Here is a 19,269-nt window from a genome sequence, read left to right on the forward strand (position 1 = left end):
TGGGACAGATATTGTAGAGGTGAACACTGCAGGATTTGGCAAGTCATGTGAGGTGAGGGAGAGTGAGGAGTTGAAGATAACAATGAGGCTATGAACTGAGGAGACTAGAAGAATGATGGTGCTTTTTACAAAGATAGAAATTTGGAAGAAGGGTAGGGTTGTGGGGTGAAAGAAATTGGAGTTTTATTTTGGACATGTTGAAACTTGAATTGTCTCCAGGACATTACATTTGAAATTGAATGAAAACTTAGTAACTCTTCATACCCTTTGCCCCAGTGATCCCATTTCAGGGCATATACACAATGACAAAAAGGAAGATACCACATACACCAATGTATTCATAGCTTTACTTTTTGTAGTAGCAAAAACCATGCAAGAAAGTGGGCATTCATCAGTTGCTGCAGAAGTTATGATAGATAATTATAGTAGAATACAACACCATAACAGAATATGCATCATAAAAACAATGAATCAATCAACAAGTATTTATTAAGTGCCTACTTACTATGTGCATTGCATTAGGTGCTGGGGATATGAAGGCAAAAATGAAATAGACACTGTCCTCAAAGAACTTATATTCTCTTGGAAGAATATGCAGAATTTAAAGAAACACAGAAACTTGTATGAACTCATGCAGAATGAAGGCAACAGAAACAGAACAACCCTCATGATAATTATAATAATGGAGATGAAACAATACTAAAAAGACATCAGAAATCAGGTTCAATGCAATGCTCAATTTTGTTCCAGAGAACTAATGGTGAAACTTCTCTTAAAAATTAACTGTGGGGGCAGCTAGGTGGTGCAGTGGATAGAGCACTGGCCCTGGATTCAGGAGTGTCCGAGTTTAAATCTGGCCTCAGACACTTGACACTTACTAGCTGTGTGACCCTGGGCAATTCACTTAACCCCCATAGCCCCACAAAATAAAATTAACTGTGTTGGGCAGCTAGGTGGCACGGTGGATAAAGCACTGGTCTTGGATTCAGGAGAACCTGAGTTCAAATCCAGCCTCAGACACTTGATACTTACTAGCTGTGTAACCTTGGGCAAGTCACTTAACCCTCATTGCCCCCCACACATAAAAAAGTAACTGTGGGCACAAAATGTTGCATACATTATCACCTGTTTCTTCTATCTTGTTTAATTTTAAAAATCTATCTTATTTAATTTTGCTTAATTCTTTTTTATAAGGGAGGGTTCTAAGGGCATGGGCTCATTGGCAAGTGACTGTGGCATTAAAAAACTACCTCAATAAAATGTTTTTTGTGAGATAGTAGATAAAATGCTAGCCTTGGAGCTTAGAATACCAATTTAAATGCCATTTTTTGCCACATCCAGACTGTATGATCACTGACAAGTCATTTAACCATTCAGGCTCTAAGCAATTCTCTATGACTAGAAGTTGCAGAGAAAGTGTTACCTCTATTACTAGAGTTTCCTCATTCAGGAGTTCCTCTACAAATGAAATCATAGGTTCATCATCAATCCCATTTCAATAATAAAAAATAATTTCATTTTATGTTATAGGATCAAAGGAAAATAGATTAAAATGTTGAAAAAGATCTGGGAGCTCCAATGCCAACACCATTATTTTATAAGAGAAGAAACTGAGGTAAAGTGCATTTGGATTTTTTTGCAGGGCAATTGGGGTTAAGTGACTTGCCCAGGGTCATACAGCTAGTAAGTGTTAAGTGTCTGAGGCCGAATCTGAACTCAGGTACTCCTGAATCCAGGGCCAGTGCTTTATCCACTGCACCACCTAGCTGCCCCCTGCATTTGGATTTTTAACAAAACCATGTCTTGGACATTTGTTTATAAATTAAAATTTGTATATCTTACTGACAGGAGTGAAAGAGTTTTGCTCTTTTTCCCTGTGAGAAAGTCTCACACTTTTCTTCAACAGACACATATCTATGACCTTATGTTTTAAATGTACTTGTTTTAAATGCTCAGTTCAAAAAGAAATAGTTTATTCCTCTATCTACAATTTGTAAATATAGATTTCAGAAAGAAGGCTTAACTACATAAAGTTTACCATCAAATAATGTGGTAATCAAAATGCTTAGACTTCATTTAGCACTTTTTGATACTCAATTTCAGGTCCACAACACTATGATCCTTTGGGAGAAATCAGGTAAGGAACCCATGTTTTAGTTGAATTGTCTCAATATTTAAGACAAAAGTGAGTGTTCTATATGAGACAATAGCAACTTGTTTAAAAAGTGAAAAACTCAAATGGATGATTGTTTTATTTTCATAATTCCAAATTACCAATTTGTATATATTTTTCTACTGAATGGATCAAGTCAAACTGTTATTCTGTCATCACATAGATATGTTCTGAACTGAATGATATGTCCACTTCACCAGGCATGAACTAATTTACTATAATTAAGTTAATCTACTTTTTATCCCTGAAAGAAAAAATTCATGATTTCTGCTTTCCAGAATCTTAGTTCTCTGAATGAATTTTATTACATTCCAAAGATGATGTGTTTAGTGTTTGGGGATTGTTTGTTGTTGTTTGCAGGTGGTGGAAGGGAAAGGTTAAGCAAATTAAATAGTTAGTAGCCATATAATAAAGGCACATGGTCAAAAGTCATTTAAAGAAACTAACTAAATACCCAAATGCCAAACATGAAAAATGGAGGACAAAGGGGGATTAGAATTCCCAGTTCTCTGCCCCATATTCAGTATACTCAGGGATTACCTGTTTCTATAAGTTTAAAGCATGAACAAACCATTCATTATTAGGATATAAGATTCTTAAGGACAGAGACAGCTTCCCTTCCTCCCTTCCTCCCTCCCTTCTTTTCTTCTGTTCTATTATGTTATAAACTTGTATTATGTTTTTTTCTGTACCACGTTAATGTCATTTTTGCTGAGATATTAAAATTAAGGATCATTTTATTGAGCCTTAAGATGTCAAAATTTTATATTGTTGAGTGGACATGATTACTTAAATTGAAAACATAAAATTAGGTGAGAATAACTACTTGGCATAGAGTGTCAATGAATAGCAGATTGGCCATTGGAGTAAAAATTGTTAAACTGAAGCAGCAATGTACTATAACCATGTGGGACTATAAACATTTAACCACCCACCCTCTACATAGCAATTAAGAGGGTAATTGAGTGTATTTTTAGTTAGTTCTAAAACTCCTAAGTTTGGAGATGTTTTATTATCTAAAATTCCATATTGAATTAATTTATTGAAGAAGCTTTGGTTTTCTGTTTCCTAGAGATCAGAAAATGACCATATCAGCCTTTTTCATGTAGAAAACACACATGTTTGTAAAAATCTAGGTGTTTGCAGTATCAACAACATTGTGTATTGATCAACTGTGATAGATTTGCCTATTCTCAGCAATACAATGGTCCAAAGGACTCATGATGGAAAATGCTCTCCAAATTCAGAAAAAAAAAGAACTGTGGCATCTAGATACAGATTGAACTATAGTCTATTTTTTTTTGTTTTCTTTTTTGAGGTTTTTCCCTTTTGCTCTAATTCTTCTTTCACAGCATGACTAATGCAGAAATATGTTTAATGTGATTGTACATATATAACCTATATCAGATTGCTTGCTGTCTTGGGGAGGGAGGAGGGAGGGAGAAATATTTGAAACTAGAAATCTTATAAAAACAAATTTTGAAAACTCTTTACATGTAACTTGAAAAATAATAAAATACTTTTATGATTAAAAAAAGTGTAGGTGTTTGTCCTTAAAACACACACATACAGGGCAGCTAGGTTGGGCAGTGGATAAAGCAACGGCCCTGGATTCAGGAGGACCTGAGTTCAATGCTGGCCTCAGACACTTAACACTTACTAGCTGTGTGACCCTGGGCAAGTCACTTAAGCCCCATTGCCTCTCAAAAAAAAAAAACAACGAAAACACACACACACACACACACATCCACTTATAGTCATTGGACATTAGGAGCCTACATAGTTTCCTATCAAGGATTCTGGAAAGCAGGGAAAAGAGAAATGTTTTTTGAATTGAAGAGGCATATTACGGCTAGGTCCCAATAAGTACAAATAATTAATCTTGTGAAGTGGTCACATGTATTTGAATTCACACAATTGGAAAAGTTATAATTTTGTAAAATATTGCAATTGGCTCTAGCCCAACAGAAATATGCAGTGCAAATTCAAATAATGCAAACCATGGGATTCATCATTTATAAAAATTAAGGCCTATCTGTACAACAGGAAATAGAGAACTATTCTTATCCCCCAAGATCAGAGCACTTGACATTGGCTAGAGAACAACAAAGAGGTAGCAGGGTTGGACTACCCAAGAGTGAAAGAGGTCATTCTTCTAGCCACCTCTGGGTAACCTATTCTTACTAACATACAAAAATAAAATTCTGCAGAGTGTTAAATGATGGCAGAGATGTGGTGACTTTTCCTACTCCATACCCAATTCAACATTCTAACGGGTGGCCTAGCATGATGAAAATTTGCTTGGAGATTTCTTGGAGGGTAACCTGATCTTGTTGGATGGTAAAGTGGAACTACCACACCTACTTCAAAGAATATTCTTGCTAAAAGTCTTCATACATCTTGGGAATGAAGGAGTTGATAGAAGAGAAGGAATAATCTGCTTTCAATTCCTCTAGTCCATGCAAACTAAGTCAAAACAAGTTTGCTTTCAACCACATCATCATTCACTGGTGGCACGTGCTCCCCTTATGTCTATAAAATGTTCCTCAGGGGTGTGGGCACTGAGTGAAAAGAGGCTAGATGCATATGATCCTGACTTTGGTCACTTATAGGGCATAAACATTACAGAAAGAAAATTGACATAAGCTTCTATTTTTCCATTTATACTGACTGCACACCACCACCCTTCCTACCATCATTTGCGGGGTTTAGGATGAGTTTTCCCTAACAATCCAAATAAATGAAAGGTTCAGCCTGGCTCTGAGATTACATGGTTGTGACCAAGAGCCAAGCTGTAACTGGATGAAATAATCCACTTCATTCCTAACGAATCATAAAGCTGCTTACTTGGCACAGAGGGATGGAAACATCAAGCGAGAGGGCAATCTTGATCTGATTATGTCACACCAAGGTTGGAGACTGATAACGTGTAAGAATTCAAACTTCAGCTTGATGTGGATATGCTGTTGTTAAACTCTTGATCTGGCTGGCTTCAAAGCAACTAAGCTGGAATGAAGGCTCTTCAGGAAACCACAGTTCTATGTCAAGCTCCCTCATGAGAGAAATAGGTGCCTAACAACAAAAACTTGTAAAAGAATTTTAACTAGTTGATCTCACTGAAGGACGCTTTCCTGTAAGAGCTCCACATTTGCTGTTTGAATGCTGAAGGGTCCTATAAAGCTGAATAGCATGTTATAGACGGGCTATGGCTGGAAATTTTGTAGACATAAAGTTCTTTCTCTTTAAATCCTATTCTTTTTCAGCCAAAAATGCAATCAAGTACAGCAATGTATTTTGTTGAATGCTAGATCCAAAATAAATTGTGGTTCTCTGTCTCAAAGTGGCCAGTGGAAGCTCATCCCACACAAAGAATACCTACATATTTTCACCATTTTTGAATTTGTTTCATTCATTATGTAACCTTTAGCACTACCTTGGCAGGAGGGCCAAGAAAAGTTGAACTTAGTCCCTCGGGCAACTGGTTTTAGCTTGGACTTACTGCCAAGACACAAATACAAACCTCCTGCTGCTGTTTTCTCTTTGTGTGTCTGCATGGCATGCAGAGGTTCTAGTCAGGTTTCTCATTATGTGAACTCAGTGGAACTTTTGTAAGCACAAGTGAGGAACTTTCAAGCCTTAATTTTTGTAAACTTAAAATTTTTTTCTCAGTCATCATCTTCAAATAAGGTTAAAATGAGGCCCCACATCAATAAAAGAAAAGGGAAAAAAAGAAAGTTATCTATTTTCCCCTTCATTCTTTAATATTCATGTACTATTGACCTGTAGTTCTTATTACCCACTAGTAGTAAATTCCTTTAAAGACCCAGAAATGAATTTGTTGATAGTCAAAGCTCAATTGTTTGGACTTAAAATGTTAACATGAAAAAAAAGGAATAAGCACACACATTTGTCATGTCTTTCTATTTACTTACCTACCTACCTTTGGACTAGGGCTATATACCTTAGGCAATGCAGATATGCACACACACACATACACACACACACACACACACACACACACACACACACACACACACACACACTGCTCCCTATTTCCTATAAGCACACATAAACTTCTCTGTTTAGCTTTTAGAGCCCTTTACAACCTGCCTTCCTAGCCTCATTATCTACTACTCTCTTCTAATACTTCTTACTGTTCTTCCAGCATGAAATTTCGTTCCTCCATATCCATGCCTTGAAACTCTCTCTCTACTCATGTTGGCCTCCTAGAATCTCATACAAACCTTCCCTGAGAATCCAACTACTAGTGCTCTACATACCACAGGACCTTGCATTAATTTGCATATATATATATATATATATATATATATATATATAGAGAGAGAGAGAGAGAGAGAGAGAGAGAGAGAGAGAGAGAGAGAGAGAGAGAGAGAGAGAGAGAGAGAGAGAGACTAGAATGTAAGCTTCTCAGGGCAAGAGACTGTCTTATTTTTGTCTTTGAATCTCCAGTACCTAGCACATAATAAATCCTTGTTGGTTGACAGACAGGCTCTGTAGATTTTCCATTCAACTGAATAACACAATCCAGGTCACAGACATTCTCCATCCACTTGGCTATTGCCTTGTCCTTACAAGGATGATGGATCTCATTTAAAAGGCTCCACAATGATTTGGAGATTGCTCCCATAAGAACAATATCATACGAAATATGAGCAACTGCAGGATCTCACCATCTATGTGAAACTCTTAGTCAATTTAGACTCTTAATTGCATCTTCATGATAGAAACAACCACTTTTGGTGTTTTAAGACTCACTTGATTTTAATAATCAGTGCATCATAGACAAAGATCATCTCTGATATGTCTACAACAAGGCTTATGGAGTCTTCCATCTTCACCCGTAGCTCACTCATCTGCCTGTTACTTTATTTGTTCTCATTTTCACCCTTTTTAAAAAATAATAAACATTTAAAAAGATTGAGTTCCAAATTTTATCCCTCCTTCCCTCCCTCCCTCCCTTCTCCCTTCTCCTCTCCCTGAGGTGGTAAGCAATCAGGTATAGGTTATACATGTGCTATTATGTAAAACATTACCATATTAGTCATTTTCTATGAGAAAACTTGAATAAAAGGAAAAAATGAAAGAAAGTAAAAAATAGGATGCTTCAGTCTGTTCAATCAATATCAATTCTTTCTTTGGAGGTGGATAGTATGTTTCAGCATTAGTCCTTTGAGATTATCTTGGATCACTGTATAACTGAGAATAGTTAAACCATTCACAGTTCTTCATCAAACAATATTGCTGTCACTGTGCACAACATTTCATATTCACTCTTATCATTTTGAACTTAGGGTAATCCAGGGCTATGTTTGTATATGTTCTAATTAGTAAAATTTCAATACATCTCTCAATCAGCTAAGTTCAGAGACCCTACCAATTAAAATATTTTAATTTAATGAACTAGAAAAACTATCTTTCCCAACAGTAGTGACTTCCAAAAGTTTAAATGAATACTATTTCCTCCAGGTCCAGAATAGTTCTCAACTGGAAAAAGTCATTAATGTATGTAATTATGCAAACAACTTCAAACAACTCAATTCAAAACTGAAACTTCCCATTTTTCTATGAGAATATTACAAAATTAACAGAACCTTGGCCTGAAAAATTTTATACTTTTACAAAAGAGATGATACATTCTTCTAGTCATTTAATCAAATAGAATCAATTCTAATTTCTCATTAAATAATGTTACCTATGTCTTAACATATCAACTGAGTGTGGGTCTGGATCTTAAAAGATTTTTTCACATTGATGAAGGGGTTAATGCCCCAAAAGAGGATGACAATAGCTGTACTGTACTTAGCCCTAATCATGAATTCAATATGGCCAAAAATGAGTTCATTATCTCATTCCCTAAATTCAACCTTCTTCCAAAATTCCCTTTTTCTGCTGAGCACACTATCCTTCTATGCATAACTTAGTTCATAGTCTTGGAGTCACCTTCCACTCTTTAGTCTTCCTTATCTCTATATTCCAAGAGTTTGTATCGACAGTCCACCATGCTTAGAATTCCCTCCTTCATCTTTACCTCTCAGAATCATTAGTTTCTTTCCTTCAAGTCTCTACTTGGGTGCAAAAGCTCCTAAAGGAAGCATTCCCTGATTTCACTAGTTAGTATCCTCTGCTTCCTCAAATTATTCTATATCTTCTTATCTTTTACATTTATAACATGTAAATGTTGTATCTTCCAAGTAGAATGTAAGTTGCTTGAGGGCAGGGACTCATTTTTATCTTTATATCCTCAATGCCTAGCACAGTTCCTGAAACAGGAGTTTCTCAAAAAAATTTTTCTGAATGAATGCTCTTTATTCCTTTCACTGTCCCAAATGGCTATATTACTTAAATGTGGTATTCAAAACAAACACAATATTCTGGGTCTGTTTCAATTAAATTCAATTTTGTGAACATCTAAAGAAGGCACTGCAGAAGTTGGCCCGATGAAAAGAAAATTTATAGCTGACATGATAATTAAATATTTGAAGGGCTGACTTGGGGAAGAAGGATTAGACTTTTCTGATTGGCCAAAATGGAAGAATTAGGTTGGAAATCACAGAGAAGCAGATTTCTATTCCAAGTTAGGAAAAACTTTGAACATTTACAGCTTCCCAAAAGTGGCATGGGAGGTACTTGGAGATAGGCCATGGCTTGTCATGGGTAGTTTTCAAACAGATTTTGGATAGTCACTTATCAGTGGAAGTGGATTGGAACAAATGTCCTTTAAGTTGCTTTCTGAACATCAGATTCTGTTGTTTTCCTTGTGTCTCCAGTATGTAGCTGTGGACAATCACAAGTTGAAACACAAGTAGAATCATAACTTTGAGTATGATAGGAAGAAGAAGTTTTAAGAGTAGCATGTAAAAGCTACTTATTCTGATTCTTCCTAGCCTATAACTCTGGCAAATATTCCCCTAGCTTGCACAGAACCTGAATTAAGATAAGAGTTAGCTAATTTCAAAATACTGCTCTAAACTCTAATAGAGAATTGCCTCCTGGGGAAAAGGTGTAGTCTCAATTGGCCAATTCAAATATACAGTTGCAGGGCTCAGTATCGGTCATCTGGTCATTAACCATAGTCCTCCTATACTTTGAACTATGTCTCAGAAACAGAGCACAGTAATAGAAACATGTATACAGCCTGAGGGACACAGATACCACTGGTTTTCATGTCTCCTCTTGCAGAGGACTGAGTGACTAGAAATGTCCATGAACACATCTACACACACATATATACACACATTTGCATATACACACACAGAAAAAGCCCAAGAAACTAAAATTATTATGGCTATATTGTTATGTTTCAGGCATACTTGGATCCAGTCACTCACTTTTTCCCTCAGAAATTTATATGTTCAAGAGCAGTACTGTATGGGCCACTATCAGCATTTCTCCTTCTGGTTATATGCAGCATGGAGCACACCAGAAAGGATTTTGAGTCACACAAATGACTTAGGATAAATCAATTAACCATCATTGTGCCTGAATTTTCCATCTGTGTAATGAGGGGGTTGGATTCAATGACCTGCAAAGCCCTTTCCAGATCTAAATCAATGATCCAATAAGAGTAGACCTTAATTGACACTACCTTGGAATAGGTAGAAGGACTCGGGTAAATCCCTTACACACCCTTTAAACCGTGTTTCTCCTACCTCTGAATCTTCTACTACTCTATGCTAACAGGAGTCAGTTTATGGATGTTTGCCAGACCCACATCCTTTCTACCCCCATAGACATTCTTCTTCAGAAATAACCAAATTGTTGAATTGAATTGAGATGACAATCAAAAACAAGTTTCAATTGACAATTCAGAGAAGCAGTAGAAAATGTATCTGATCTGAAAGCTATCATTTCATAAAATCTTAAGGGGTAGGGGGAACTGATCCAACCAACCTTCAAATTTCAACTAATACAAATACTTGTGACCACCCCATATATATCATGATGATATTAGAGGCAGAGACCCAGAGCAACACTGAGTTGTAGCAACTACCACACTATCCCAACTCCATGACAAATGGAGGCAATAAAGCACAGTGAATTGTGACTACTGTCACTCCCACTATGCCCCACAACAAGAGAGGTCTCTACACCTTTCAATATACACCAATAATCTATTTTTTCCTGGTGCTTCTACGTAAACCCCAGATTTGTAATCCATGACTGCCCTATACAGTTCTGCTTTAGTTAGAATTTTAGAGACAACTTTTTCATGTTAAGGGTGGCATCAGTCTGTGTGCATGTGCCAATCCCTGCTACATACATAGCATCAAACTCTCCTAACATTATGGCCTATATCAGGAAATCAGTCTCCTTACTTTATTAACAAAACCTCATTATATTTTTTTGGTCAAATACAGCATTAATCAATTGACCTACTTTTCATAACCACTAAACTTGGTGGCAAATGACTTTTTACTATTTCCAAAAATCAAATCATGTAAATTAATATCCCACCATTGAACATGTTATGAAAGAAATGTTTATGGGTTCTGAAGGAGTTATAAATAAAACTTAAAATGATATTGAGCAAGGATAGTATCAATGTCATAAGTATATTGCAACTGAGGTCACCAGATTCATTTGCAAATAGGAATTCTGGTTTATATATCTAAAGGTATAGGAACTGGAACCATAATTTCATTGGTTTAAGAAACTCCCAGATGAGGAAACTCCCTCCACCAATTTAGGCCCACACACCATCTCTGTGACTTGTTTTAATTTGTCTAGAGCACTGCAAAGTGATTTGCTACAGGTAATATATCCAGCATGTGTTAGAGGCAGGACCTGAACTCAGGTCTTCATAACTCTAAAACCAGTTCTCTTTCCATTATATTACAACTGCCTATTCATTTTTAAAATAGAAAAACAATCATATGGCCTCTGTTTTTATATCTACTTTTCATGACATTCAATTGACAAAATTCAAAATTGTTTATGCTTTATAATACTGACTGAACAGCTTATTCATTTTGTTTCATGGTCTAATGTAAGCTGTCCTAAAATAGAAGCTAGGAGCATAGGCTTTATTCCTGAACATCAATTTCCTTTCTTTGATACATCCATTATTTGGGTCTTCCAACTATAAAAATATTTACTAGCTTCCTACCTCAGAGACATACTACGAAGGTGTTTGAAGATTAGTAAGATAACATCTCTAAGATTTCTTCAGGCCAGTGTAGACACTCCCACCACAACAGATGTTCATTGTGGCTTCTAGACAAGCCCATGACTCAAAGGCTCTTGGCTCAACCAGACCAGTCTTGTTAGTAAAGCTCAAAATGCTGCACAACATTTCCATTTTCCTTTGCACAGGTTTGCCACTTTCATGTAATAAGAGAGGGAAAGGGCTGGTTTTCCATTCACCAAAAACCCAAGTATATTTCTAAGCAAGGAAAAAATGTACTCTAACTTGAAATTGGGTCTTAAGGAGTACATTGCACACCAGTAACCAGCAGTAGAAGGGAAATGATGACATTTAACAAAGTTTGACTGTAATTAAAAACCATATTTTCTTTGATGGATTTGGGTAGTGATTTGACTGCTAAGATTTAAAATCCAAATCTAAAGTCCAAGATTTCTGTTTGTGGGAATTGTGCATAGTGTAGAGATGACATTCTCTATGCTGAAGGAGAGCTTCTCCACCCCAGACTACAATTCTAGCCAACAAATGGCTCAACCTGAGTTGCCTGCCATGCAGTCATCTATTCCATATCTCTCTTCTACCCTCTGTCCACTTCTAGTACATGCCTATGTGAGAATAGATGTTGGAAAGCATGGTATGAAGGATAAAGGAAGACAATAAAATACACACAGGTAACAAAATCTACAAGTCTAAGAAAAAAAAATACCACAGTTAGTGGATATTTGTGTACACCCAAGAGCAGAAAATTCTCTTTTCTTCCTGCAATAAAAATTACAATCATTGGTTTTCCACCACACTCTTCACTCTGAGCTGTCATTTCCCCTTTGATGTTTCCCTTTCCAAGACTGAAATCAGCAGACACACAGACAGCAGTCTACTCAGCTCATGCTTAAAGCACTCAGACCTCAGAGATTCAAGATTCTTAATCCTTAAAGCCCTTCACTCTAACAAAGTTGACAAAGAAAATCACAAGTTATCTATGATGAAAGCTTGGTTTCTACTCTCTAGACTTCAGCAGAAAGGGGATTTTTGTAGACAAGCATACTTTCATATCTTTGGCCAAATCACTGAGACCTCAATGCAACTTGGAAATAATAAATGATTTGGGTTTGATACCTGGCAAATCCAATGACATAAGCATATCATAACAACACATATAAATCTAATTTAGTGAAGAAAATTCTTGGGCTTAGATACAGGGTGTCCCAAAAGTCTTTGTGCAGTTTTAAGCACTAATAGCTATTAAATTTTTAAAATACATGAAGATTTTAGGGATACCCTATATATTAAGCAGTTAAAGCTTAAAATGGTGGTATGATTTTTTTTATGAAACTCTATATGACAATGTAACAAGTAAGATCTACACAAATGCAATTTGTCATACATTTGGTGGTAAATTTTTGGAGAGTACCTTTTCTCAAGTGTCCTTAGAAGATTTTTTAAATATTCATTAAAAAAATTTATTAAGATCCTATTATGTGTTTAGCCAAGCATAGGATTCATTCCCTGTGCTCAAGGATTTATGACCTAACTTAAGAAATAATATTTACATATAAAAGTTAAACAATATAAGGCAACACTATTCAATAGAATATATGATCAGGGCGGCTATATGGTACAGTGGATAAAGTACCGGTCTTGGATTCAGGAGGACCTGAGTTCAGATCCAGCCTCAGACACTTGACACTTACTAGATCTGTGACCCTGGGAAAGTCACTTAACCCTCATTGCCCCGCAAAAAAAAAAAGAGAGAGAGAGACACATAGAGAGAGAATATATGATTAAGTCCCAAATGCGCATACAGACCATATGTTCTATGGGCTAAGAGAAGTGCCTAATTATGTCATTATTATGTTATTCATAGCATACCCTTTAGTTAGAAGATGTCAGGGACAATTATGTAAAATGGTAATTTTATAATCAATATTATGTGTATTTTTACCATATACAAGAATGGACCATGTTAAAAAGTTGGTGCTCAGAGATTCAATAAATATATGGTATTGACAAGATGAATTCACTTATCTGCAATGTGGCAGCATGGAAAAAATTGTAAACAAAAAGAAAGAATAGCAATTATTTTTAGGTCTTCCATCAGCTTTGTTTTGTGTAGAAATCACCACAATCATTTTTACAGCTCCAAAAGAATTTACTGTTTAAACACTTCCTCTTTGGAAACATATTTTACATTGGGTTTAGATGGAATAACTATATTATGAGGAATCCCCAGGGAAAGTAAAGAGATTTAGCATAGGTTTTGTTGACATTTAATTTTAATTTTTTAAAATTTTTTGTTTTTAGTGAGGCAATTGGGGTCAAGTGACTTGCCCAGGGTCACACAGCCAGTAAGTGTCTGAGGCTGGACCTGAACTCAGGTACTCCCAACTCGAGGGCCGGTGCTCCATCCACTGCGCCACCCAGCTGCCCCTTTTGTTGACATTTAAATCATACAGTGTACATATTTTTCAGACCTATTATTCCTATTATTCTCAAAACAATAAAGAAGGATTTGTTAATTAGAAAAGGACTCTACATTCTGAATTTTGGTTCTGAGCAATGCAACCTCTGAGCCTCCTAAGTGAATGTTTAGGATATTTACTACAAAGCTTTTCCTTTTTCCAGTTTTCTACCTATTAACACAAGACCTTGCAATGATATCAATATGAGGTCTCCCAAAAGCTAGAGTTATTGCAGATTTCATTGGGAATACTGAAGAAAAAGAGAAATTCAGAATTGTACTTTAGGGAAATCATCTCAGCACACACATTGGTACATTGCATGTGGAGATTACTGCCTTGACTGCAAGTGAACAATTGAAAAAAGCATTTATTAAATGACAACTGTGTGCCAAATACTATGGTAAAGTCTAGTGACAGATATAAAAAAGACAGTCCTTGTCCAGAGGAGTTTACACTGCAATTTGGTGAGACAACACATATAAGGAAATGGTGGCCAGAGAAGGGAATTTTTGCCTGGAGGGTCACAAGAATGGTGAGTGGAGACATAGAGCAAGTAATTTTCATGACCTTTTTAGCAGTAATCATTAGATTATCATTCCCAGAACAAGTAGTAAAAAGGAGGAGTGAAGCAGGTGTGTGTGACAGTATGGCAAAAGGTAATGTGTACCACGTCCAGGGTGGATGGATGTGGAACATGGTGTGGAGTAAACTACATCTAGCATGTTAGGGGAGTTAGCCACTTACTGAAACCATCAAGAATTTTCATGTACAGCTAATGGTATAAATATCACCTATAATTAAATATGATTTATTATTCCATCAGTTAGAAAGCTTACAAGCAGCAAAATAATTCTTTATGATAAGTAATAAAAGATTCATGGTATAAAAGAATCACTCCACAGTTTAAGCCAGTACCTAAGTACTGATGAGAAAATAAAGGGGGCCAACTAGTAGCAGAAGATGAAAGATTAGCCAAAGACTATCTATTCACATTCCTGGACAGATCATTGAAGTTCACTTTAAAAGGCTAAAAGATAATTCAATTCTCTATGCCCATTTCTCTATCTTCAAAGAGAGAATGATAAATACTTGCAACTGGCCCAGCAGGGCTGTAGGAAGTTTTATCAAGGTAGCTAGAGCAACAGAGATAAAGTTTAAGTTTAATTCAAATCTAGGTCTTAATTCTTAGATAATTCTTCAGGTTTTATCATTGCCAAATATTTTTAACTGCTTAATGACTTTTGGCACTATCTTTACCACTCTATAAAGAGAAATATCTAGAGGCAATTCTTTTATCCTTGGAGTTTACAATCAGTACAAGATGTGTATTGAATACTCATTTCATACTGAAAGGAGTTACCATAGGCACAATCTAATATTTTGAAAAATTGGATATTTTGTTTAATTACTAAACTTTGTATTTAAGGCTAATTTTAATTATTAATTTTTAAAATTCAGTTGTTTTAGTTTCTTTAGTTTGTTAATGAACAAAGACAATGTCCTTTGCAATTCAGCAGTCAATAAATGTGCACCTTAAAAAAAATTCCCTGAGTACACACCCTTACGAAATTGGCTGCACATAAACTAAAAATATCATTGTTGTTTCCCAGTACAAAATCATCTTCAAATTATTGTCTAATTTTGTAACTCACCTACAGTGTCACATGGTTCATCTTTGTGTACACAGAAGTCTGTCCTAGAAAATAAATGCGACAACGTCAGATTTAAGCAGCTTCCACAGTGACATGATAGAACAACCCAAGCATGCCATCACTACTAATGAGTCATGAGTATCTACCATATTTGGGACACTGCAGTACATTTAGTAACCAGAACCTTTACTGATAATAAAAGTTATAAAATGTATATAAAATAACCAACTCAACACTCTCAGCAGGTAGCTTTTTTATGTTCTCCTCCACATATATATTTCATTATGTTTTACTACTGTTCATATTCATGTTGTATACAATTACTAAACCACAAACTCCATAAGGACAAAGATCTTAAGGACAAGTCTTCTTACACCTTAGTCCACAACATGTACTCTTTGATCCATGACATTGGTCTCATGGCTGTTCAATGATAAGACACTCCATCTCTTAGCTCTAGGAATTTTATCTAGTTATACCAAATGCCTGTAATTCTCTTTTCCACTTCACTTACTCACCTCCCTGGCTTCCTTTAAGCCCCAACTAAAATCCCATCTCACAATGGAAGTATTCCCCAATGCTTCTGAATTCTAGTGCCTTCCCTCTTTTGATTGTCTTGGTTTTCCTCTATATGGCTTGTTATCTTGTTATTCTCTCCCCATTGGGTTGTGAGCTCCTTGAGGGCAGGGACCATCTTTTCCCTCTTTTTGTATCCCTAGAGCTTATCACAGTACCTAGGACTGAATAGGAGCTTAATTAATGTTTATTAACTGATTGATCACAGGAATATTTATTAAATGAGCCAGACACTGTGCTAGGCACTATAACTATAAAGATCATAGCTTACATTGTCCTGTTGGGATGTACAGAGAAGTAAATCCAAAGTAATTTGGTATGTGTGTGTAATGTTGTTGTTTTGCCACTACCATCAGGCTACTGTCCTTTTTCAGTCCTGTTCAACTGCTACAGAATGTTTGTGACCTCCTCCAGTTATTTATTGTCTTACCAATTCTCTTCCCACATCTCTTAAAGCTATTTATTCTCTTTTCGCTCACACCAAAACTATCCCAATTCAAGCCATTACTTCCCATCTGGATTACAACAAGAGCTTTCTAACTGATCTTCCTGCATCCAATCTCTTCCTCTTCAAAAGTATCCTACCCATTATTGCCTAATTAATAGTTTTAGAACACAAATCTGAACACATTCTCCCCTACTTAAAAAGCTTTAGTAGTACTCAGTTGCCTTTAGGATAAAGTTCATATATTTGGCATTTAAAGTCTTTCTAAGTTTGGCTCCAGACTGATCACGCATTACTCCCTCCCATGCATTCAGCTCCCCAAACTAGATTACAGTAATTGTTATTCCTCTTATACATCACTATCTCCTAAAAATGTTGTACCTTTGCATAGTCTGTGTTCCCCATCATACTCCCCCCCTCTGTTTCAATGCCTAGAATGCTCTAAACCCTTCAAAGCTCAGCTCAAATGCTACTTCCTTTAAGAGGCCCTACTGGTTATCTCACTTGTCAGTATTCCCAAACCCAAAGTCTTCATTTTGTAAGTAAATTATATTTCTTTATTTGTGGACACACAGTATCCTCCAGTAGAATGTAAACTCATTAAGGCTAAAGGACATCTTAATTTCATCTTTGTATCCTGTCATCTAACAGTGTCTGGCACATACTGCTGTCAGTTGCATAACAGATACTTAATAAGAGACTCATAAAACTATGAGTTGCTTTCCCCAGTGGCAAAGCATAAAGTCTGATGCCAAAGGAATGAAACTCTCATGATTTAATATCACACATCAGCATTTGGTGCAGGGGAGATATTGGAGTGGGGTTTTTTTTGGAAGAATGTTCTTAGCACCTTTTGCATCATTCCATGTAGGTGACATATTCTATCCATATAAGGCTGGCCATGCTGTTATGTAATAACACTTCCATTTTGGAGAAGCAACAAAGACAAGTGATGAAAAGAATTTACTAAATACTGAAAGCTGCCAATATTGCTGAAACCCAACATAAAGACAGGAAGCAGAAAATAGATGGCACTATAACTGGAAGTGGAGGAGGAGTAGCAGGATCCTTTAATATTGAAGAAATCTTAATGACAACCATCTGCAAAGGAGAGTAGATTAAGTGGAAAGAGGTTGTATTTTGGGACCTGGAGCCATGGAGTAGGAGAGAAGGGGAAGGACGGAGAACTCATAAGAAGAAAACAAGAACTGAAGCAGCTCTAATTTCCTAATACTTTATCTCATCCCAGACTGACATTGCTTTTTGAACGCTCAGAGTTAAAATGTCAAAAAAAACAAAAAATTAAAAATCACCTGATATTTGCTAAGGACAGAACTGGCACAAAAACTCATTCCAGAACTAGAGTTTATTTAAGGGTTTATTATATTACATCAGCTACAGTACCAAAAGCTGCTTTCATGCTGACAACAGATAACTAAACTATTAGAAAATGGCAAGATGCCATCCTTGGGAAAATCCATCCCAAGCAGACTGACTGACTAATGAATAAAGCACTATAGTATTTTTGCTTCTTATGTTCTACAGTTCCATGATAAAGGAAATTTGGTGGTCTGAAATATGTAATTCAACACCCTAGTACATTATGGAGTACATTATTATACCTCAGCAAGGCAGATGGGATTATCTCTTTCCTCAAAGCAAGCAAGCAGTTGTAATCAAATGAGAAACGAGAATTATTTTATTGGTTTGGCCTGAGGCCTCTTCTGCTTTGGCTGAATACAGTCTCAGAAGAAATAGCAGCAACAGTATTCTTTATCCTAATCTATTAAAGTAGGCTGGTATTAATTATTTTTTATTCTCAGAAAATGGGACACAAAATTTTCTTCCTGTAAGGTTTGTTTTTATTTAGTCATTTCAGTCACATCTGACTCTTTGTGACTCAATTTGACATTTTCTTGGCAAAGATACTGGAGCAATTTGCCATTTCCTTCTCCAGCTCATTTTACAGAGGAGGAAACTGAGGTAAACAAGGGTTAAGTGACTTGCCCAGGGTCACACAGCTACTGAGTATCTGAGGCCAGATTTGAACTCATGAAGATGAGTCTTCCTGACTGTAGGCACAGGACAGCATACACTGTTGCCACCTAGCTACCCTCTAAAAGTAAGTAAGATTACTTACCCTCTAAAGACCTATATTTGGATTCCACTGTTCATTTCTCAAAAGAAACTACAGTTCTGGGAAATTTACCAAATAGCCAACATTCTCATTCTGCATAGGCATTCATTCCCATAGGCAGCTTGAAGTTGTCTGCATCTTCTCACTAATTTTTGGAACCTTGATAGATGGTCCTCAACAGATCTATGTTAGGCACCCACTACTCACAAAGCTATAATGATGACAATGATCAATATTATCATAATAATAGCTTTAAGATTTTTCAAGTACCTTTATAGCTAATATAAAACAATTGCTTTAAAGGACCAAATCCATATATACATATGTAGGTGAGGGTCAGCAATTTACTGAGCATCATCCAGAGTTAAACTAGGAGCTGAAGGAGAGCAGCGGACAAGTGGATGCATATAGAGAATCACACAACAGGCCTGTCCTCTTTTTCATTATCCTTACAAGAATTTGCCCTGGCATTTCTATAGCTTTGTCATTATGGCCTTGAATAGAAATGGAGGGGTTAGTGGGAAAATGCCTATTTCCCAGTTTGTGAGGGAATGATTGCTGAGCCAGAGGTAAGAATCACCTAATGAATAGAGAGTAGGATGGAGAGAAGGATAGAAAAAGGTCCTTACTCTCCTTTACAGTCACATTCCCAAAGAATCTAGTC

General features: G+C 36.3%; 1 protein-coding gene across 1 annotated transcript in view; it reads right to left on the reverse strand.

Moving 5' to 3' along the window:
* The window catches only part of ADAMTS17 (ADAM metallopeptidase with thrombospondin type 1 motif 17), a 502,569-nt gene that overhangs the window by 344,494 nt on the left and 138,806 nt on the right, over positions 1-19,269 (reverse strand). Inside the window, 1 exon segment of the mRNA XM_043985378.1 lies at positions 15,448-15,491. Coding sequence (XP_043841313.1) covers positions 15,448-15,491 — 44 coding nt within the window.

This window comes from Dromiciops gliroides, chromosome 2 (genome assembly GCF_019393635.1).
Source record: "Dromiciops gliroides isolate mDroGli1 chromosome 2, mDroGli1.pri, whole genome shotgun sequence".
Classification (NCBI taxonomy): Eukaryota; Metazoa; Chordata; class Mammalia; order Microbiotheria; family Microbiotheriidae; genus Dromiciops; species Dromiciops gliroides.